Source organism: Amphiura filiformis, chromosome 11 (assembly GCF_039555335.1).
Source record: "Amphiura filiformis chromosome 11, Afil_fr2py, whole genome shotgun sequence".
Lineage (NCBI taxonomy): Eukaryota > Metazoa > Echinodermata > Ophiuroidea > Amphilepidida > Amphiuridae > Amphiura > Amphiura filiformis.
The window spans coordinates 59,611,363-59,636,026 of record NC_092638.1 but is presented as its reverse complement, the minus strand read 5'-3'; the positions used below and the strand labels follow the sequence as shown (position 1 = coordinate 59,636,026).

Here is a 24,664-nt window from a genome sequence, read left to right as displayed (position 1 = left end):
TTGTTTGTCGTATAGGGCCTACTATAAACAGTTACTTTTTGTTGGCCGCTAAGCTATATCTTTTCACTAATTATAGATACTTCATAACGTGTTCCCATGTTGAAAGTTGACAAGCTATTTCTACTTACTTTAAAGAGAGCATAAATATGCACACAGTATAGACAATTGAATGAAGACGATTTATTTGTGCTAGGATTTCATTTAATTTAACTATTTTTTATTTTAATATATACCTCATACCTAATCAAGAACATAGGAAAATATTGTAAAGGCCATAAATATACGCACTCATGCATAGGGAGACAAACATGATAGAGTTAATCTGTTCTTTTCATTCTCGATCATTAACCTTTGGAACATTTCACATGCATGCTGTTTGTCTCATTGCGGCTTTCTCTGCAATTTCGGGCCATATAGTAATTTAAATCGTGACACCATAGAACGATCTGTTGGTCAGCATAGATATTGCATAAAATTGAATCCCATCATATCAATTCAAAGCTACACCCTTTTTTGAAATACTGGTTACCAGCGACTTAAAATGTATGAAGTAGGCCTATGGTACAAATTATTGGATCAGAAAATAACATAAGAAGAACCTTTCTACTTCTTGCTCTGCAGGTCAAGTTGTATATTTGGCTGGCGTTTCCTATACCTCCTATCATCATTCTTCAAGTGCTCTGACAAACTCAAGCCATATTTGAAACAATACTTGATGGTCACCACACCTGCAAGGCAGCCACAGTTTGTCAACATTGCCATGATGTGTGTACAGAATCTACGCCAGACATTCAAGTATGGAGGACGCAAAGCTCTGCCTGGCAACGATGAAGTCTATTCGATACTGGTGAGCTGATTTACCATCCAAATGCTTATTCTCTGGAATAATTATGGTATACGCTGCACACAAGTACCCTTACCCTAATCTAAAGCCAGAAGTCCTCTGTGTTGCGGATTTTTGCGGGAAAAATAGTTTTGCTAAAAAGAGAAAAAAATGAACTGGAAAAAAAAGGCGAATTAATAAAATGTTTATTTTAAATGAACTAAATAATAAAATTGGCTTCAAAATTCAACATAATAAAGTCAAATAAAGTTAATAAACTATCATTTCACCAGCATAGGCCATATTGATGTAAGATTCTCCAATCACAACCATACCTAGTCCCTGTCTAGCGATATTGCAATCACCTGATCGGAATTTTATTATCGCACAATTTACAAAGCAGAAAAAAATACGGATTTTGACATTTGTAAAGCGGAAAATTTTGGGCTTTACCCTAATCCTAACCCACCCTTTATCCTAACCCTAAAACTCAGGGTGTGCGGGGTATACCAGAATTATACCTATGCTCTTTATTTACAAGGCTTGTTTGTCTTTGTTCGGTTTTCTAATGTATTAAATTTGTTTTGATTTATTTAGTATTGTATAATTGAAACACTATATAATAGGGTGCCACAACATCACGCTGTGCGTTTAGTGGCATCCTCATCCACTGCTTCTCATACTTTTGTCATATAATTTAAAATGTTCCGCACTACTATGTCATAAGAAATTATTATTCTGTATTATGTTTACATGTATAATTGATTGGATGAAATAAAAACTGAACTGAACTGAACTGAACTGATTTATATCAATAGCTAATATTTTTAACTTCATGGCTTTCTTATGTAGCATTTTGATGACATAAGTACAGAAATTAAATCAAATAATGGAACCTATGTTTTTTAACACAATGTTTCGTCCAAAAGCTTCAGACATCAGGTGACTGCACCAAGATTTTGATGACATATACATGAAATAAAAGCTGATATTTTCCTGACATTTTCCTCATTTTCTTGATGAGGTGATGCATCAAGACAAATCAGGCATCTCTTCTTAACGCGGCTGTGTACTCTAGACATTGTTTCTTTCGCGAAATTGAGTTTTTTTTATATGTTTGTACTTTGTTATGTTTTTTATAAATACAAGGAATGAAAATCCAGATTTATAAACTCCAACTGCAATATTTTAAGGATGTTATTTCACTATTTCACTCGTGTTTGAAATTTAAACGGAAAGAAAATCTTTTTTGTACCAGCAGGGTACATGCGCGCAACAGCGCATCGCGTTGCGTATCGCGAAATTTGGTAACGCACAGATACGCTACGCATACGCGACGCTTATCTGCATGGAAACACCACGGAAGCACTGATTTCACAAAAACCTGGTGGTCAAATGGCTCCGTTTTAGCTGAAAAATTTTTTGTCAAGTTCTTTCCCCGATTTAAACATCAAGATATGAATAGATTTCGCCCAAACTTCTCAAGTGGCTGTGGATTTACCCGATGTTCACGTAATGTAAGGTAGAAAAACGAGAACTGCCGCATTCTCCTGTAAGCTTCGATCAAAGTGCAAAATGTGACCACTTTAAACTTCAACGGCCTTTATTTCAATGTTCATTTTCTCTGTAAAATGACGATTTAGGTACACGATAACTCAATAAATACAGCATCTATAGGTAAGCAATTATGCTCATCATAAAAAGCATGATTGACTTAAGAAACGGTTTTCTCATTTTTTTATATTTTGGTCTATTTCCAATTTTAGGCATCATTTTGTGCAAATAGGCGGTTGTGAATTTTAAAAAGTCCATTTTGATGCCTTATATGGTCAATATCTCCAAAAATAAGGCCAATATCAAAAAACTAAAAAGAAACGTTTTTGGAATGGTGCCTCAAAACTAAATTTTTTGGAAAGAGTGGTTTTTTTTTGTTATGATGTACTGAACAAAAATTGCCAAAAATTCACTTTTTGTGATTTTCTTCATAATTGTTGTTTTACACCAAAACTGTACTTATATTGAGATTTATTGATGTCTTGCCTTTATAAAATGTATACTTTTACATGTCTTGCGTGAATAATTACAAAGTTATGGCACTTTTACTACATGCGTATCTGAGAGTACACAGCTACCTTAAAGTGGTCCCTTGTTATGCAAATTAGATATTTTATACTCCGTAGCTTTTACACTGAGATTTTGGGGCTTTACTTTTGTTACTTCCCTATTTCATGTGCTCAAGGACATTTCTTTACAGGTGAATGAGCATGAAAAGAATCTACCGCATGACTATTTGGTGCGGACTAAATATCACATATAATCAGGGAATGTAATGTGGAGTTCAAGGCATTCACAGAGTTACTGTAATCAGTCAAACACTCAGAATTTATCAATACAAAAACTTTCTTTCTCTGGTTTCCTAAATGTTTTTCAAACTTATCTATTTGTGTAGCGTGGTAGATTTGTGAATCGGCAGCCATTTATGTTACCAGGCAACATCTTAGTGAATCTCAAAGTAACTGCCAGCTCTGCAGTGCAAGACATGGTGGAGGATATATGCAATGAATTAGGCATATCACAACCTGGAGCAGCTAGAGAGTTTGGACTGTTTGTCTTTGTCAGTAAGTAAAAGATTTTATAGTCTGGTGACACGGTTGTTTGATGTTATGTAAAACTACGTTATTTTAAAGAAAAGGTGGACATACTAGCCATTTTGTCGTTGTTGCTTTCTGCAACCCTTATAGCCGCCACTAGGGTTGATTACTTACAGGTTAATGAACGCGTATTACTTGTTGGGAGAGAAATTAGACAAAATAATGCACCAGCGCTGATGTGTCTAATGCATGAGCCCCGAAGGAGGGAGTGCATTAGATGCATCAACATCAGTGCATTATTTTGTCTAATTTCTCTCCCAATAAGTAATACATGTTCATTAATCTGTTTATCTATTTCATACACAAGAAGAAGAAAAAAGACATGATTTTTGATGTTTTTATAACAAAATTATCACTAAAAATGTTGAAAAATAAAACCAAATATAAATGCATCAACCCGTCCGAACACGAATTAAGTCTAGGCTACGCGAACATGTACGAAAGCACTGTGCGTAATACGCAGGGTGCACATTATACACAATCAATGTATGGTTTGAATTTTTCTAACGCTTGCTCTGATTGGTTCTCGCTATCTAAGAGTGTATGAATGTTTGACTGAATTAAAAAGACTAGTTTGTGTATGACGTTCTGTCAACCAGACCAAAAATACTGTACTGCGCAGGTCAGCAAACAATCACGCCACACTTTTGCCCTGACGTCAGATGCAAACTAGTCTTTTCGGTCTTCAATTATAGTGATCTTCATGAAATCTGAAAAGTGGCTCCATCTTGATTACAGAATGCAAACACACAACCAAGATCAGATGCAAGTTTGATTTGTTTGATCACCAGTAATTAACGATTAATAAATTCTGAAGATCCATGACATTATTTTGTCATGGAGATGGGTGATATAAGAGGCGTATCGGGGCCACTGAGCCTCTGGGCATTGTGCAAGATATTGAAAAAGTTGTATTGTATCTGATTTAATAAGTGCTCCTTCGTTAATTGACATTTGAATTCAATGTTATTATTTGTACAGAGAAAACAGTGCGAGGCTTACAGCCTAACTCATACATCATGGACATTACAACTCACTACAACAAACAAGGGGAAGACTTTGTGTTTGTCTGCAAGAAAGTCTCCTGGTATCTACCTCTTAGATTAGACAATGAGAGATTAGTTCAAGTCCTATACAACCAGGTAAGTTAATACAGGACATGCACATATACACACCCGCTCGGATAAAACAAGGAACAAGTCACATTTCATCATGATTTGAATAAAAATGTAAGCACTAGACAATAAGCTTTAAAATGATACCAAAATGATATACATAGTATCAATAATTTTCAAGATATGGATAATTTTGCAAATATGATACCTTGATATTTTGGCCAAATTGCTATTCTGAGTAATGGGCCATTTAGTTTCCTGCCTCACACAGGATTGAATAGGGATTATTGTAGTTCAACTGTTATATATTGATTAAATAAACCTCGTTTTAATAAGTGCTTTCAACGATTTGAAAGTCTACTTAGTCCCACAGTCAAATACCATTAAATTAAGAATTCCTAAATATCGTTTTTTTATGGGAATGTCATCGTTAAAGGCCTATAACTCAAAAATAGGTCGGCGGGTTTTATTGGAGCTGGTCGCATATATGCACCCCACCCCACAGCCACCTACACACACCCACACCTGCCAACAAGGACCTACCACTTTTTTCCTATCTAAACCCCAAACCATTGGCCCATTTGACTTTTCAGTATCCAATATAGATCAGACTTCACAGTCTGGCATATGAGACATGGTCTTATATGGCAAGTGGATGTCCTCGGTTCATGGGTATCCTCAGTTATCTTTGTATTTTTAGGTATGTGTCCCTGTTTGCAGGTCCTTGCAAAGGCACTCCACACCCCCACCTACCCACCCACCCCACTGGTACACCCACAAGTTTTTGCTATCCAAGGACGTTTATAGTTTTATTCATCATACCATAGACTCTATCAAGTCTGTACTATCCAAGTATGGACTGACCCTACAGTACATGCAGTCAGTGGCTATAAATTATTATCCCCGATTTTTTGCCCCATGTGTGTATCAAGATACTGCTTCAGAGTCCTAGATCTCTTGTTTTAATAATGTGTTTCTCTTTTTATCTCTCTCGCTCTAATCTTTCCTTTACAAATGTAAGTAGAGAATTTAGTTTATCCTTTGTTGTTTAACTTTTGTGCATTTGAATGAAATGTATGTGTTCTTTTTGTTCCTTTATCAGATCAAACCCGACTACCTGAGTGGTTATTTGTGTGTATTTGATAACACTGAACTGACCACTGGTCAAAGAGAGCATTTTGTCAAATTAGCTGCTATCCAACTCAGAGCCAATGATCATGTGCCGATACCAACAATGTAAGAACATATTACCATTTTCATTATGTTATTGCAGCAGTCCTATTTATAAATTATTAAAACTTTGTATCAAAATACCAAATCTGCTGGGTGAACCACTCAAACATCATATTAATGCACACATATGATCAGAACATCAGTGAATAAAAATTCCTTGAACCATTTGTAATGTGTTCAAGTCCATTCAATCTGGATTTGTTGATCAAAAACTACATTTCATCACTTCATTCTGGTCACAAATATATATGTATATATAAGGAAAAACGTTTAAGGAAAAACGCAAGCGAGCGTATAAAAATCAAGCGCGTTAAGCATGTTTAAGGAACGCGATAAACGCATGACTCTAAGTTTGTTCTACATTTCTCTCATTCACCTGCGGAGCCTTCGGGCGAAACGGACCGTAGTGAACATGGAATAAATTTGTTTCTTTTAATGTTATGTACACACTCTCCTTCACAGGATCGAGCACTCTTTTTAATGAAAGAAGAAACACAACTTTATGTATATATATATATATGTTTGTGTTCCATGTGACAGGTTCTGTCGGTTCTGTGAATTCCTTCTCTTATATGAATATTACAAATTCAACATAATCCACTGCAGATATATTGGACTTCCTGTCCAAACAGAGCAATGTGACATTATATAGTATTAGTTATAATGGAACTTTGATGTCCCCTTTTGATTAAAACAAATGTAAAGTCTGGTTTAAGAGTAGCAAAGCAATTAGTACAATTATGGTGCAAAACTAACAATGAAGTATGTCACTTTTTTTATTCATTCTTAGCGTAACTGTGAAGTTACAGTGCATGTAAGTTAAATTGTGGCTTTTAAGATTAAAATGTACTTGTACTGAGATTACACAATATTCTTGATCATTGCTGAAAACCATTTTTGAAAGCAATGCCTCAAAACTGAAAATAATTTGAAAACTATCTTGAATTATGAAAAAGTTAACCATATGCCCCAAGTACTGGTTTAGGTGCTGGTGCTGGAAGTACATGTATTACCAGCCCTCACTTTGCTGTAGGGGAGGGACCTCTGGGGTATGACTTTTTGTGGCTAGCTTTTAAGGTTATTGCACCAACAGAGGTTGTGAGTCGCATCTGATCTCATGGATATGCAAAGGATAAGGATAAAACATAGAGGGTGTTACTGCTACAAGCATGTTCAGTGAGCCACAGAGTGCCCCAGGGGAGGGTTGCTGGCTTGCTGTTCCATCATGGCTGGAGACCAGGCTAGATTTTTCTTTGTGCTTACCTTTGCTGTGTTTTCTTGTGTAGCGGATTTAATATTTTAACAGTCTGCAAAATGTCTGCTATTATTGTGCTGGTGGTTTAGTACAGACCATATACCAATCCTTTATCCCTAACAACCTATGCGTTATATTCGCTGGCGTAGTGCATGTTAGAATATGACCGTTGCTAGGTCAACTGGCTCATGCTTTCTTTGTTACGAACCACTAATCGAAATGATCATAACACAAAGCCGATGGCATATCATAATTAGGAACAGGTGTCTGAGCCCAGGCTTGAACCAATAACCAATGGTTGCTAAAGAGCACTATAGCAGCGAATAGAACTGTACTTTATGTTGCCTAACCCCTCCCAGATGCTTTAAGAGCTTTTAAGGGAGGAACTACCCGGAGTGTGTCTTTTTGTGACTTTCCAGAGAATGTCAATGTGTGTATGGAGGGTGTTTGGATAAACCTAAGGAATAAAACAGACATTTTCCCATGTATCACATAAAGCTTCAATCCAGGGGTACTTCAATGATATTCTCATATCTCTGTATGTTGGACTTCTCTTGCATGGAGATGAGATTATATGGTACCCTGAAATAGTGCATGATGGGATAAAAAGAAAATGTCTATCAAAAAGATTCTTTTAAGTCTTGGCATTTTCAGACTTTCTTTGCCTTAAACACTTCATAATCTTTGTCATGATTGTTGAATGATATATCGGAAAGTTATTCAGTTGAAATCCATACACCCCTATGGCTTCCATAAGGGTGTATGGATTTCAACTGGAATAGCCCATTTTTTGATATTTGGTTAATGTATGAATTAATTAATGTGACCAATTTATCATTTATGATTTCACAGGCGTGATTTACCCAACATTCTGCCATCCTCAATAGTAGAGAAATATGAGTTGAATCAATGGTTGAATTGGATTCATGCACAGAGACCTCTCCATAGTGGCCTGAGTGCTCATGAAGGCAGAGTGGAATTCATCAATATGCTCATGACATGGCCACTGTTTGGATCAACATTCTTCCACTTGAAGGTAAGAAAATATCTCCCAGGGGGAGTGTCCTGCTTGCGGAGATTCAGAAACATTTTGCCAAAGGTAAACTACATTTGACGAAAAAGTGACCCAAAATTGCACTAATTTTCTGACTTTGATATTATTTCTGCTATGCCAAATTTTCACAAAATTTAGAATTAGTGGTAACTGTTGAGATTTGCATATTCTTTTTGGACAGTTCCAAGATGTTATATTTTCCCACATTTGAGTGACGTTTCAGTGCTTGACCACTGGGTTCTTCAGACTAGCAACCCATCACATCCTTTTGCTTCCTTTTAAAGGCAACTGTAATATTATTTGCTGCTTCAAAGTGATACAGAAAATGATTGGCTCATAAAGAATAATTGTTTGTTTGTTGTAATTTATAGAGCACCATGGGTACCAGCATCAAAGGAGAGTGTATAATGGCCATCAACAAGGATGGAGTTCACTTCATTAAACCACCGCATGTAAGTCAACTACTCAAACCCGTGGGAACTACTGCCATTCTTACAGTGCCCCTGATTAATTACATGATATACAGGGTGTATCAAAATGATTGGTACCCATCAACTTTGTTGTCTAATGAAATGTCTGCTTCTCCCAAATTCAACATTAGATCCTTTTGAAATGACTGCAATTTATAGTTTTATGACTTTTTATTACATAAATCTAAAAATAAGGTGGATGTTAAACTGCATTTTGATGTGGCAGTCTTGGCCATGCTCACTGGATATTGATGGGTACCAATCATTTTGATACACCCTGTAATAATTTGAGTAACCAATCAAAATAGTGCTTTTAGATCTCTTGGCAATTTTAAACCTAATCTCGTTCAGACCTACTGATTATTCTTACCCTATCTCTGATTGGTTCAATACACGATATAGCCCTTTTTGGATCCAGTCAAAAATAGTTTTTGGAGCCCAATAATTGTGGTTAAACTTGGATAACTTTAAATGACAATTGTAAGCCATACAAATCCCAGAATATTTTAGCAGACTTAATTTCAACCATAAAAGTTTTTCAAATTTAGATATTAAAACTTGATGTGATGAATTTGATAAATTGATAAAATCCATTTCTTAAAGCCCAATCTCAAAGAGTTAAACAATTGAATCAACTTCTTGGGCATATGTTTTTACAGTGGCTTATACATGTTGCTCTCCTTTTTGTCATATAGAAACTGGTTCAAACCATCACCTTCCATAATGTGATCTCAACCAGACGTCTGAGGTCCAGATCCAAGTACTACCTGGAGATGAAATGCGGCAACTTGATGAAGCAGCATATTGTCAGGATGGAAACAGAACAGGTAAGGGTCAAAGGTCATTGATTGATTAGGGACAGTATGTGTCTTCCAGCACTTTGATTGGACAATATCATTTACAGGATTAAAATGTTCATACTAAGTGCTTACAGAATAAACGATAAAAATATTGGACCTGCCTGTCGTCTATCATAGGTAGAGGATAGTCAAAATAAAAATTCCTATCGTTTATTCTCATTCTTAGTCAGTTAAATACTATTTTAATAATTGTAAATTATATTTAAAGCAAAAATTAAGTTACCATCATAAAAACTCCCCTTTTTCTAAAATGAACGAAACTTGTTTACAACTTACAAGTATTCCGCACTTCGTCTACGCATACAACACGATACATACGCACACCTCTATGAGCATGTTACGCGTTATCAACACTCATGATGACGTGGGGTCGTCTACAGCCTCATAAATGACACCCAAAATCATGCGATTGTCCAATCAGATTATGTGTCTACGTAATAGACCACTCCCACTTACTAAGAATTTTTAATAGTTGTGACAGGAATATTGCTTCAGTACTAAATCTTTTCAGCTGATGTGCACCAAAGCACAAGTGCGAATGAAGTACATAATTTTGCCTTCTGAAGTTGTTGAATTAAGAAATAAAGGGTAATGCATGATCCTTTACACAAAATAATGTGTCCGAGGCAGTAAAAATGTAAATAATGGGTGAGGCGCAGCCGAACCCATTATTTAAACGTTTTACTGCCGAGGACACATTATTTATGTAAAGGATAATGCTGCACCCTTTATTTCTATTCTATTACCACAAAATAGTGTGATTTAAAGAGAAAATATCAAATTTTTTGCCCAAATATTTCAAGTTGTTTACCTCAAGGTGGAGCGCATCACAGCGTAGCCAAAGCGTATGCACATTCCAATAACACAACCTAACATTCCATTCTCCCCTATAAGCAGGTATGCACATACAATAGCACACCCCTGACATTCCATTCTCCCCTACATAAGCAGGTGTTCTGTGCGCTCTGCCGTGCGCTGTGATGATAGAAGAACATAAAGTTTGTTGCCCTTGACACTTTATCGCTAATTAATGGTCTGTCACGTGACACGTTTCAACAAATCACAGTGCGTGATTTTGAATAATGGGTCGTGGGGGTAATAGAATTCTAAATATGTTGCATTTGTGTAATGCTATGTATAGACCACTTGGCATGTGGCGTCATTGCCCGGCAGTATCTTGCGCGCATTATGGCAATTTCCATTGTTCTTTGCCCTGCAGTGTGCGTGCGCGCCGTAGTTTGCTAAGGGCACATGCATTTTAAATCGCCCGCCACATTTCATATAGTACAAGAAATCCATTGAACAGTGTAGCGGCTCGTTGAAGCATATCGATAGACGAGTCCCTCGCCTTTGTTGATAAACAGTGATGTCAAGTGGTCTATAGCAACATCTTTTACTTAAAAACTGGTTTTGTCTATTTTCACAGGGTGAAGAGATCTCCACGCTGATCACACGATACATCCATGCAGTACCAGGCCCACCAAGAATGGAAGAACCACCACCAAGTCCTCCTCCACATGCTCTTCAACACACCCATGTACAACCTGGAGATGGGTATTACCCCCAGCAGGGTCAAGGATATCCTAATCAAGTCCATGTGTACAACCCTGAAGATGGCACATACATTCGCCACCCTAGGGATAGCTATGTGGGTGACGAATTTGAAGATGGAAGTTTTGGTCACAACGATACGCAACATCCACCTACGAACAGGAGAGATGTCAATGAAAACAATTTGGGTTTCACTATCGTGGATGGCAAAAAGACATATTCTCGTCAACGACTTGAGCTTGCTCAGCAGCAGGAACGAGCGACGTCGCAGCAAAAGCAACAACACAATCAAATACAAAGGCAGCTGAAGGGGCGTTTTGGCTCGCAGCAACCGCAACTTCACCCACATCCAGATTATCAGAGTCGGGTATCCGGGGGATCCAATGGGTACGTACCCAATGGCAATGCGGGTATACAACGTGTCCCTAGTAAGAATAGGGGAGGTGCTGATATATTGAGGAGGGGGCAGCCTAATAAGCAGAGTAAGAGACCGGTTTCAATGCCCCCTCAGTCTGGTTCAGGTCAACCTGATGGATTTAAGATTAGACTCCCACCTGCTGAGTATTGAGAGAGGGGTCAAATAACAATGTCATTAGGGGACAAAAAAACCTGTTCTATATGGGTGGTTGGACCTACCAATTAGGGTCCATACCTTGCCGTCTAGATTTTAAAGGCGAGTGGTTAAACACTCACTGGGCAGGATGCTAGACGAATGGTTGAATTTTCACAGACACCACTTATTTGGGTATAATCAAGTAGAGCTTCGGCCTTAAAACGGTATTTATCAGTTTATGTTGAAATGCGCACAAAGCGTGCTAAAATTTGTGACTTTCTCCTCTAGGGGGCACAGAATTGATTAAATGCTGAATTGGCCGATTTGATGGCTTATTTTGGTAGATTAGCAGCGAGTAATATTTTAATATTGCACTTAAAAGTGTCTATGCCAAGTGGAAAATCACTCACTATCAAATTTGGGCAAGCAGGATCGCTCGCCTCAAACGGCAAGGCCTGAGGGTCAGATTTTTTTTTCCGGAAAATGCTAATTAAGCCTAAAAAATCACAGAAAGATGGATAAATCTGAAAAACCATCTGAAATTTTTTGCAAACGTATTTGTAAGTAATCTCCAAAATGCAAAATCTGGGTCATTCGGGCCTGTAGAACAGGTTTAACTTTTTTTGTCGCTTAAGAGTGAACTGCATGTATAATCAATTTACAATGAGAATTCAATATTTTTTTAAGGGTTTTTCTACCGGAAGTCAATTTGTGCCGATATTCCTTCCCTTCAATTTCTTGTGCATGGTATAATGATTATACTTTTCGACTATCAAATTTTGAACATTGCATGCTGTCTTTGTTCTTATGTGCTGGTGCATGAAATGGCGGGGAACAAAAGTCTGCAACCACTTAACTGGGTGATGGGGACTGTGCCGTGTCACAAAGTAGGACTGTATGAGAGATGAACTATTGTTGCTTTTGTGTTTAACTATAGAGAAGTCTATGATAGAATACTACAAATTATTTAAGAGAATGTCCAAGCAAACAGTACTTATTGATAAATGTACAAACTTGATCAAATATGGATCACAATTAACTCATTTTGATTTTTATTGTACATAGAAGTGCCTATATTATACATAAAATTTGACTAACTGTATGGGAAGTGGAGTGAGTCCTCACCGAAAATAATAGTGACCAGGACTTGGTTTGTGACCACCACAATCTACATGATGTACCATAAAAAACCTCGTCTACATGCATATAGAGTGCTTTTGATGAAAGCTAACTTGATCCAGGTGCCATCCATCGACAAAATTATAACATTTTGTAGTTTTAGCAAGTAAATTACAGATACAAGCATATACACACAAGTACTATTGTAAGACCAATCTATTGTATTGGCATATTTACGGCTGTTTCATATTAATTTATCTTTTATCAAAAATACTCTATATGCTTGTAGACAATTTCAGGTGTTTATAATCCCAATAAAATATTTGAAGACATGCAAATTGTTATGTGGACCAAATTTTGTTTTATATGTGCTGATTCTTAGATTCTTATCTTTGAAAGAAGTGATATTATTTCAAATGATGTAATGTATATATGAAGAAATATGTATATCATTTTATTCCAAAAATATATGAATGTATATAAAAGATGCAAGTTAGATGTGGCTGCGTCGGTTTGAAAAATGTATTTAGTAGATCCAATAAAGAAGAGTTCTGGAACAAACCATATACAGGCATGAAAAATGGTCTTGAAAAAAACACACTGAAAACCATGTTTTTTTACCTTTTTCTGTGAATATGATTCAGAAAAAGGCTGGAAAACACTGAAACAATAACAAAAAACCACTGAAATCAGCTAAAACGCTGAAAATTTTTATGCCTGCATTTACATAAATGGGAATTTACATAAATGGGAATTTATTCTACAAATTTGTAGACGGTTTGTTCCAGAACTATTCTGGATTTATATTTATGCAAATGGTTTGTTCCAGAATTAAATTCCCATTTATGTAAACAGTTTGTTCCAGAACTATTCTTTATTGGATCTACTAAATAAAATGATGTAATGTATTTTAGTAGTAGATTTCTATAAATGAAAAGCAAAACAAAAGTATTGTATACAAAAGGTTGAGTTTGATAAAAGCAGCTATTCTTAATTGAATATAAATTCATTGCTTTCATTTTTACTTATTTGAACAAAGTTATTTTAATTAAAATAATAAAACAAATAGGTTGTACTTTTTTGATAAATATTCAGTCAATATTCACTCAATATTCTTCAAATGCTTGCTTTCCATACAATGAAATATACTTGATCAATAATAAAATGAAATGCCATTAAAGAAATCCATGTTCAATTTGAAAGTTTTGTTTATATGAAGCTGTTGCTAATTTAATGGCCCGGCCCATACACGCCAGAATGTGCAACAAAACATAATATACAGTAATAGTTTTTGCCATATTTGTATATTTGAAAGGGAGGGAAAAATATATTAGTTATTGTATTGAAAATATGTAATGGTCGTCAAGAGCTATAAGATTTCTTGAGACCAACACAAGATTTATATCTTGGTTAGCAAAAATTAAACACTTTTTTACACAGATATATTACAATTATGTGTACTGTTAGTATTTAATATTATTTTTGTCTGTGTCATTCATATTACATGTTGTGATCGGAAGAAATTGTAAGGATATTGAACTTGGAGGGTCATATGTGAATATCATGTCAGATTTTTAATAAGGTCATATTTTATTTTGTATGCTTGTACCCTAGATTCTTTTAAGTCATGTTGAATAGTATTAATAATCCTAATTTGAGTAATTTGTAATTTTAAGTATGGGAATTGGAGTCCCTTGCCAAATTTGTGCAATTTTAAAAATTGTATGCCAAATGAATTGGTTTCAGTGTTGATTGATTGAGTATTTCAACAAATGTATACTCACATGCTTGCATTGAATGTTTCAAAACATGATTGTGTCATTTTCATGTAATATTAAAAAGGCCTGTTACATTATGCGGGATACTCAATTGAAATTAATGTTATATTGGATCCCCTAATGCATTTTGAAATACATGGAAACATTATTTGATTTAAAATTAAAATTTAAAGAAGTTTTTGTAGTCTTATTTGTTACACACAACTGGACCATGAAATTATTGGTTGGCTCCAAACAAAGGATTTGAACTGGTGTCTTTCACCATGTTCACCGTAATCATGGCACAGTGCAATCCACTCAATCAAATGTTGTTGTCAACCTATTTGATCGTAATGTATCCGTTGTGTGTGAGACAAATTGTCGCGGTAGATTGCAATCATGCTTTTTGTTGAATGCATTTGAATAGTCTGCCATATTTATGATATGATACGTCATATGCACAACCTCTATAGCATCAATTAAGCACAATGGTTAATTATGTAAAAAGAGGCCATTTTAAAAGTTGCATCTAAGATGTACGAGTCAACTCTCAAACTATACAGTAGACCAGGCCTACTTGTCTGTTTTTTATGGAGGATTGACTCATGGAGTCAATTAAGTTGTGGATCCCATATTTATAATGCAGACCATGAAATTCAAAAATTCTTTTGGAAATGTCTCATAGCAATAAACAACTCACACGGATTGATCATGTACGTATCATTTTACATTACTGCCTCATAATTTTACAGTAAATGTCTTCCTGCTAGAAAAAAAAGTATATTTATTTTATGTGTAACATCCATGTAGAAATAGATTCAGTAACAAAGATGTTTGTGTTGATTTTTGTACAGCATGACTGCTTCGGTAATTTACTTTCAAGTAACGCCAAGTTATGCTTCATCATAGTAATATTAATGTTGTATTGAAATCAAATACAATGTATATTCTTGATGAATGAAATTAAAACTTCTACAGTTGAAGCCCTTGAGTTATGTGGTATTATTTACTATATTATCGTATTGGTCCGAGTATAGTCCCACCCGTTTTTTTAGGTGAAAATTTTTCACAATTGGGGGGTGGGATTATACTCGAATTTCAAAAAAAAAAAATTCAACCATGAATGATCCTAGCATCTAGGTCTAGGTCCAGGACACTCCAAAACCAAAAAAACTTTTAAAAAAAAATGTTTTTTTTTTTTTTTAATTTCTGGAATTTTTCAAAAATGGGGGTGGGACTATACTCGAGCGTGGTACTATACTCGGACGAATCACGGTATAATTACGATTCTTTTCATCTATTAGGGACCATCAATAATTATGGGGCAGAAAAAAGGACTGCATAACCTTCAAGACAACATCATTGTAACTTTTACCGAGTTAATCTCATCGTCTCCTCATACGGTCAGTTTGAATGGATCAGGAAATGCACCTGTATCCATACATGTGCCCTATCCTTTCCTGTGGGAGATCACTATATGGTTTCATTGGTGAATGAACATACATATTCACCGTTGTAGTGTGACATAAAATCAATCCTGGCCAGGTTGTCTTCTGATATATATATATACGAGCATACCTCAATATTGAGTATTGTCGCACGGGCTTAACGTGCACAGTTTACCTAGATGCACGATCCTGGAACCTAGGATTGATTGCAGATATCAGATGGATGGGCCCCTTCTCTTTTCAAATAGCTCCGACACGTAACATGCACAGGGTTTTGACCTTTCCTGTACACGGGACCAACCATGGGACGTCCCACATACACTACCTATATCTGCATGTGCTAAGCAGTGTGAGGTCAACTGGTTCATACTATTTTTGTCCTGAACCATAATCGCCAGACAAAGTTGTGGGTTGCTAACAGCTGGGCTAACAGTCATTGAATATGATGGCAAATTAAGTGTTTACTAGTGATAAGAGTAAATCAACTAGTGATTCCTACACTGCAATAGGGCAATATATGATGTGCTCCAACAAAATGAGCGTTAAGTAGCATGATGGGAGTTTGGATCCGACTTTTGAGTTCTTTGTTTGAAGACACCTGTATTGGCAGTGATATGGCGGACACAATAGGATGGCGCTGCACAAAGTGGGTAAAGTCTTGTGAATTTGGTGGATTTTACCCATATTGAATACTGCCCTCCTATTGTGTACGCCATGCTTCGAAAAAGCTAATTGAATACAGCTCGAGTACAGCATATAATATGTTCCCATTCACAAAGGACATACTAACTGACTATATACAGGTGTCTTCAAACAAAGAACATCAACTCAACAGTTGGAAGGTCTTGAAACTCGCAACTTACAACTTTACACTCATTTCGTGGGAGCAGGTCGCATATGAAAGTAATAAATGCCGACAATTAGTTTGAAATTAGATAAAAACAATAGTAATGTTTATTGCATTTCAGACTTCAACATGACATGTACAAAACAAAAACCAATTCAATATATTTTAGTCATGCACACTTTGGCATATAATGGTATCGGGCAATGTCCAGTTGAAATCCGTACACCCCTTGTGGAAGACATGACCTTAATCTCCCACACAGGGGGTGTAGATTTCAAATGGAATCACCCATTTAGGTAACCCAGAGAAGATGTAATAAAGAGGAGGTTGATCAAGCTATCCTCAAACAAAATATGTGTGAGACCGCTCACTCAAAGTAAATGATGAATCACCCTATTTAGCTGCTTTACAATAGAATACCACAATAGGGTTTGAACCCAGGATGGGTGTGATACACAAGTTGCAGCTAACTGCTTTTAGGGATAGGTCAGTGTGTGCATGCCATCATGCCATACACACCATGCATGCAGACCCTGTCATCTTGTCAGATTTCAGATAAAATATGACTGAAGTTCCATGGCAAATTATAATTTTTGCTACTTGTTGCCACTTTCAGACTCTATTATTTATGATAAAGAATGTTATCAATTATCAGAATATCTTTATTAGGTTGGCAGGAAATGACAGGAAAATGCATAAAATAATAAATAGAAATGATCAACAATCATCACCTCTCTAAAAAAATCCTAAAAATTTCTTCCTTAGAAATTTATATATTTACAAAAAACGGTGGATTTGGGGGAAATTTTACAGCACTCGATTTCTTTCTTGTATTATCCACATGTGGTATCCCATCCAAGCAGCAGGTCCTTAACACGTGCATTTCATACATTTTAACAAATTCTCTATAGAAACATTGGAAATATTTTCAATTCTGAAGTGAAAATTGGTCAACCATGGGCGGTCACACACATAACATCATAGGATATTTCAAGTGGATGTCTAACTACTTGAGAATAAAGGACTATGAATAGATGCGACAGGATTACCTACGGGATTATCTCAAGGATATAATTCCGTTGAACCTCCTCTTTATTACATCTTCTCTGGGTAACCCTATTCCTAGTTGGTGTATGGATTTCAACTGGAATAGCACATTTCTTCATTAGAAATGCATGGATTTGAAATAAATCTTTTTATTATTCTATATTATTCTATATATGTGACCATCCATCTCAAACCGCTCGTAAAGTCGGCAAATTGTATTTCGAGTTACAGTGTATTCATATTTAGCTAATTATGTTTGTCCTACATGTTTCTCATTTGAGTGTCAGTCAAACGCCAATCTTTAATCCTATTGTTGAAGAGGATAATACGCTTATACTTATGTATAGAGTTAGTAAATAGATCTAGTCTTTGTTTGCTTTGGCCAAATCCTGTTCAAGTGGTGGGCTAACTGAACCTCGTTGACTTGGGGATGATTTGAAGTGACCGCCAATTATGACAAATTGATATGTAATACCAGCGATGTGGAAAAAGAGAAATATTGTAGCACCAAAATAATGTACCCTTTTACTGAAGGAGCAAAGTTTAACAAGCCATAACTCCGCTTCTGGATATTGTTTGAAGTCAAATGATATATCATTGTAAAGCTTATGATATATATTTTCTAAACGCTGAAGAAAACAAAATTGACCAGGGGCCGACTTTACGAGCGTTCCGATGTGGACAGTCACATATTGAAAAGATGATTTTCCCCGTTTCTATAAACATACCTGCAAAATAGTTTTCTGTTCTCTTGGAGGCTCAATAACCAAAATAGACACATCCACCAAATTATAATATTAAATATTATAAAATTATAATAATTATAATATAAAACTACTACACTACTCAAAGGATTAAGAAACTGACAAAACTGATTTTCATTGTCTTTTCTGTTTCAAACTAAACTGCTTTTGCCTCTGTCATTGTACACTAACCCTATTGAAAATATAGTTTTTGGTAAAATTGAGATGGAAATAATTGTATTTAATACTAAATCATCCCTGTTTGGACCCCCATTTCCCCTCTGAGACAAATTCCTAATGATCTGGAAAAGGTGTTACAGGTGTGTGTAGTGGTCACAGGACTCTTTTACAGGCTCTCTGGCAGTTCCATAGACCAACACTTTTTTTTTTTTTTTTTTGGGAGTCATGCCCCAGTTCTGCAGTCTCACCTTGGGTCAACTCCAACAATTGTATCTCTTTAGCTCAAATTTGGACACATTTGGAATTTCTTAACACCACAGCCTATGATTTGACCCAATTTACACCAGACCCCTCCCCCCCCCAAAAAAAAATTCAGTTCAGAAGCCTCTATTTTGCCCCAAATTAAGTTGTGTGTCTACCCCCTCCAAATAACCAGGCTGGTATCTTTTATGGACTGCATCCATTAATACAGGAGAAAATGTCTGCCTAAACTTGTCTGGAACCAAGTACTTAACAAATCTGTAGAAAGGTTTGCATAAGGCCAAATAAAAAAGAAAGTATGTCTCAGACACATTTGGTAAAAAAGCTAAGTGCTATGCGTTTTGTTATTTTTTATATTTTTTTAAGAATATGAGCTATGCGATATGCGATATTTTTATTTATAATTTTTTTTTACGGTCAAGGCACAATATTTATGTACTTTTTGATATTCAAATACAGAAACACATAGTAATATAATGTACACAATGAATAGTTTTGTTTGTCTCTTTTACAATCATGGCAAACCAAACTGCAACAAAAAAACCGGCCAACGCGTAGCGCTAAGCGCTAAATTGGATCACATAATAATGTGCGCGGGTGTCTGAGACATACATTCTTTTTTTCTTGGCCTAATGCTTGACACACAAGTTTACAGTACAAAAATCTATCTGAAATCAGTAATTATTAAATAATTTACACATCTTGATCATAGTCTTACAATATAATTATAAAATAATTTATATTTTATAGAACAATGATCCACAAATTTGTTTTGATGCTACATGTACATTTTATTTAAAGTACAGTTAAAGGATTGAATCATTTTATGAAACAATCATCAATTTCCCAGTAACAACAAAAAGAATGGGCCATTTCATTTAAAGTCTACACACCCCTTGTGGAAGTACTTTCTCAATATTAGTTGAACTTCATGGTCAATCCAGGTGGAATGTCATGATTTTAAGTTAAAATTCAAGCAAAAACATTAAAAAGTGATACACAATTTTACCCCTATTTGGATTTTTTTTTTAGAATTCCAAAATCTTTCATACTCTTTCCACCATATTTGAATCGAAATAGTTGGATTTGGATTGGCTATAACTTAGAATTTGTTTTAATTCCATAATCTTCCAAAAGGGGTTTGTGATTTTCAAATGGAATAGCCTTATGAATTTGAAATAAAGCTAGATTTAAGTTTCAATACAAATTGAAAAAACACAATACAGGCCATTTTTTGCAAAGTGTTATAAATCATTTCCACATCAACAAATTGTTTTGTAATTACTTAGATATTTCTGAGTACACAACTAAATCACTCCATGTTTGCTGTAACATCTATGAGCTCTTACAAGGCTCAAATCAAATGCTTCATTGAGATGTATAATATTGGTGCTACATGTAGCCCTGTATATTATGACTACACATGGGCGTATTCATTTGCATAATTGTATAGTTATACATGTGTAGACCCTGTCCCCACCTGAATAAGGCCAACAAAGTGTTTATTTAGGGATTCAATCATGTTTCACCATTGTTCATCACTGACAAACAACAATGCTTCCGCATCGTCTCTCTGGTAGCTGCCTGAGGGAAGTAAACCATGCAGATGCCCCGGACGCGAGTTGTTAATCGGTGATGAATAACAGTGAAACATGATTGAATCCTTTTCAACAACAAAAACAAGCTAAAGATGGTCCATTTCACATGATTTTTTCATTCAGAATGTCCGTTTGTCATTACCACTCAACCTTACCTTCTCTGTTGGTATCAGTAATAAAACTAAAGAATAAAGCGATAATGTTTAGCTGCTACCTCCTACACAACAGTAAGAGAGTGTTTATGCATAAGTTCCAGGCATGACAAATTTCACACGCTCACATGTAACCTTGCATTTGCGTATATGCTACTGGACTGTGGATTCATCACCGAATACCAACACAGGGAGAGTCGTTGAATTGCCTTTACATGCCAAAAGATTTTGGAGTGTTATTGTTTTTGTACTCTCTTATTTCCCTAACAAGAGCCAAATTGGTGTTTTCAATGCAGAAAAAATTGACCAAAACTGAAAGGCCCTGTACAAAACAATAATGATTTTTCAAGTGTGTTCCATTTGACAAACGTGAGAAATGGGTATAAGTGCAATAGATAGAACAAACCTGACTGAGAGAATGTATAAACTTTCATCAATTTTGGATCAACTGGTCATCTTGAAATATACAAGAATTTATGGAACACTCCATAATATAAACTACATAGTACTTAATATATGCACTCGTATTCATTTCAATGTATTAACAGCCCTTGTTACATCCAAGTCGCCTTGAAGGGAGCATTGAGTTTGACATCCAAAGAAGATACATTCAAAACCTAGGAAAAAGAAAACATGGAAATTATAGTCAGCAAAAATGTACAATAACATTAGGTCTTACACTGTTAAAAAATTGTGGGATTAGAATGTCTGACAATCCTGATTTCATTCTTTCCTTTCCGTTTTCATGGTGCTGACCAAAGTGTTTTTTCTGTGTCCAGGGGCATGCATCCTATCAAAGAGATCTGATCCTTTTGAGTATATAGGGGATCTAACTGTATTCATGGACTAAATCGGGGTCACAATTACTTATCTTTATCATCATGAATTTTTTAAACATCAATATATGCAGCATCCAGGGGGCCACTCAAGTATGATAGTGTACACATGAAACACCCCCTAAATGAGTTTTACCTTACCAGCAAATTTACCACCTTAATAAGGTAATTTGTTATAGAATTTACCCCCTTGTAAAAATGCAACAAATGTACCCTTTTTGGACTCATAATTTAGACCCTAAATGCATCACACACATATTTTGCCTTGCCTAAAAAAACACCGCTTTGTGCTTGTTTTGTTGGTCACACATGTGTACAGGCCATTTATGTGAGTGCCCTCCTTGCAACTGCAGATGGAATAACTAATGTACGTACGATAAAGGATGTATTTGGCAAATGCATTATACCGCAATTGTGGTCATTTGTAGACCTCCAAACCGAGGCTGGTCCCTCTTTGCAGAGTGGTCCAGTTTAAATGTAAAATGTCCTGTGGGTGTCCTCGTTTGTCAGCAAACACCCCCCCCCCCCCACACACACACACACATTCGACCACCCCTACATACCGTAAGAACTCGATAGTTAGCATATGTGCTTACTATCGAGTACTTTTAAAACATGCAAACATGAAGAGCCTCATCCACAAAAGTGTAAAGGGTTTTGAGCAAATCATCAAAACACATAGTTATATACGAACAAGTAAACCTGCAAATGTGTGTCTCAAACCCATTAGCTCGGTTGGTAAATCGCCGGACTTTGGTACAATTTCATGTTTTCAAAAGTGCTCGATAGTAAGCACATATGCTAACTATCGAGTTTTTACGATAATTATGTAAATACACATGCATATAAATACAAACATAAATAGTCACTCGATAGTCGGTTCACAGTGCTCAATAGTTTCACTAGTTACTATGCTGAATAATATTTAGCCAAAAATTGTTTTATAAATACACATACATACCTTATTAGTACTGTCATATTTAAACGCTACAGATTTGCCATTTACTGTCACTGATGTTGGTGCACTATTGACTCCATATACAATGACAGAACCTAGCTTCATGGTGCCTGAATCTGGGTAGCCATCTTGGGTAATTTGTGATGATATCATCTTGTTCTGTGCAGTAAATGTAATGAAAATGTAATTGCCATTCTCATAGGTACCTGAAGCAGGATACAAACAAAAACAAATATATGTACAAAATATCATTGGAAAATTGCTGTTTCAGTTTTTTATTACTCAAGACACTATATTATTCTCCTAAGGCACCAGAATCAAATTTGTTTGATCTTTGGATCGACCGTCGATGTTGCTAATGTTGTTAATGAGAATTAATGATAACTTTATAAAATTTGGTCATTACCAATACATACTTAGATTCATATGTTATCAGAATTAACAATAGTCAATTAATTGATTTTAAGGATTGACCAAGCATCAACGGTCGATCAAAGGATCAAACTAATTTGTTTCTATTGCCTAAGGTTGCAACTTTTTTGGGTCTTCCAGTAAGTCAAAATTTGAATTAAAGTTCTGGACTCTTCAATTTTTTTCAGTAATGTTACTATCCATTTAATTCACCAAAGCTTCATTTACTGTGCAGGCACTTGACTGGTGTTTTGGTCATTTGATTGTTATCAGCTTGAAATTGTTTCTTGCCAACATAGGGGAGTGAAAGATGTCACCTGGGAAAGAGCTGAGCAGCCATCACAAAATTAAACGAAGGGAGGTCTGCCTTAAATCATGAGTGGGACCACATCTTGAAAACATTACCATAACATGACTGGGCATCTAATGAACATCCAATGAATGGGTTACACATTAGTGAAAAAAATATGAGCAGGGTGTAGGCAGCTATCACCTAATGACTGTAGTGGCAAATTTAACAGTCAGCAACTTCAGCAGTCACCAATGGCATGACAAGGCCCCTGATACATTAATAGGTGTAAGTATAATAAAAATTCAAAAATTGCTAGTGATGAAACGCTGATAGCATTTTCAGAATCGATACCAGCACTAAGTTGCTGCTAGAGAATTGGCAACAAAGTTGCCTTTAAGTCAACTGCTTGCGATTTGATGCTACGGCATTTTAGTGACTTCTCAATCAGATATCAGCAATAGCTTTTCCGATAAATAAGTTCTGTCACAAAAATAAATGCTACGCTCCTAGCGATTGCCTATGCCCTTTACACATCACATAATATGTTAACTAACAATAATTATACCATAGCAACTTATCAACATACCAACAGTATCCCCATCATCCCAATACAACTCCCCAGAAGCTGTGCCATCACTTGCAAGAGGCACAATCAAACCAAATTTGTTCTTTCTGCTCGCTGTAGTTGTAGTGTTTGGTTCCTGCATCACTAGCATATTGCCAGCACTCACATGTAGATTGATGGTATCCAAGGGTGCCTTCAGTGTCATAGTCTGTGTAGATGCCATGGAAATATTTGCTCCCTGAAACACAATGAAATAGGTTATTTGATTTGAAATCCCTACACCACTATGAAAGACATGAACTTAATCTTCCACACAGTGTAAATTTCAAATGGCGTTACATACTTGAATGGGTGACTCCATTTGAAATCTGCACCCCCCTGTGTTGGAGATTATGGTCATGTCTTTCATAGGGGGTGTATGGATTTTGACTGGAACAGCCCAATGGAAAGAGCATATGAAAGAACATCATGTATATTGGGTACATTGGAAAATGTCAAATATGAAAATTTTAGGTGGGAGAATGTGTTGTACTAAATGGATAACCCAACAGCACCATTATGTGTAAGGTTTTGGTGCTGATGACGTCCAAGAGTAAACTGGATAAAAGCTTCCCAAATCGGTAAGCAAATTTGAAGTTTGTGAAAAATAAAAATCATAAAACATGTTGCGCTTTGAGTAACTATCTTCCAGGCTAGAGTCAAATTATCGCTTTCTCTTTGTTTCTTTTTTGTCTCCCTATCTTTCTCTGCCTATAGACCACTTGACATCACTGTTTATCAACAAAGGCGAGGGACTCGTCTATCGATATGCTCGAACGAGCCGCTACACTGTTCAATGGCTTTCCTGTACTATATGAAATGTGGCGGGCGATTTAAAATAGACAT

At 35.9% G+C, this 24,664-nt stretch overlaps 2 protein-coding genes across 3 annotated transcripts in view; one reads left to right on the top strand and one right to left on the bottom strand.

The window, feature by feature from the left end:
• Positions 1-11,687, top strand: part of LOC140163821 (unconventional myosin-XV-like) — a 74,109-nt gene extending 62,422 nt beyond the window's left edge. Inside the window, exons 43-50 of the mRNA XM_072187137.1 lie at positions 622-847; positions 3,273-3,441; positions 4,456-4,616; positions 5,692-5,825; positions 7,930-8,113; positions 8,503-8,583; positions 9,297-9,428; positions 10,888-11,687. Of these exons, the coding sequence (XP_072043238.1) occupies positions 622-847; positions 3,273-3,441; positions 4,456-4,616; positions 5,692-5,825; positions 7,930-8,113; positions 8,503-8,583; positions 9,297-9,428; positions 10,888-11,580 (1,780 nt within the window). The 3' untranslated portion in view covers positions 11,581-11,687. The remainder of the gene's footprint in view (positions 1-621; positions 848-3,272; positions 3,442-4,455; positions 4,617-5,691; positions 5,826-7,929; positions 8,114-8,502; positions 8,584-9,296; positions 9,429-10,887) is intronic.
• Positions 11,688-19,544: 7,857 nt separating this feature from the next.
• Positions 19,545-24,664, bottom strand: part of LOC140165093 (lysosomal alpha-glucosidase-like) — a 102,821-nt gene continuing 97,701 nt past the window's right edge. Inside the window, exons 16-18 of one of the 2 annotated variants that reach the window (XM_072188521.1) lie at positions 23,801-24,017; positions 22,515-22,717; positions 19,545-21,334 (exon numbers count right to left, since the gene is read on the bottom strand). In XM_072188521.1, the coding sequence (XP_072044622.1) occupies positions 21,272-21,334; positions 22,515-22,717; positions 23,801-24,017 (483 nt within the window). In that variant the 3' untranslated portion in view covers positions 19,545-21,271. The remainder of the gene's footprint in view (positions 21,335-22,514; positions 22,718-23,800; positions 24,018-24,664) is intronic. The other variant, XM_072188520.1, reaches the window with a different exon arrangement.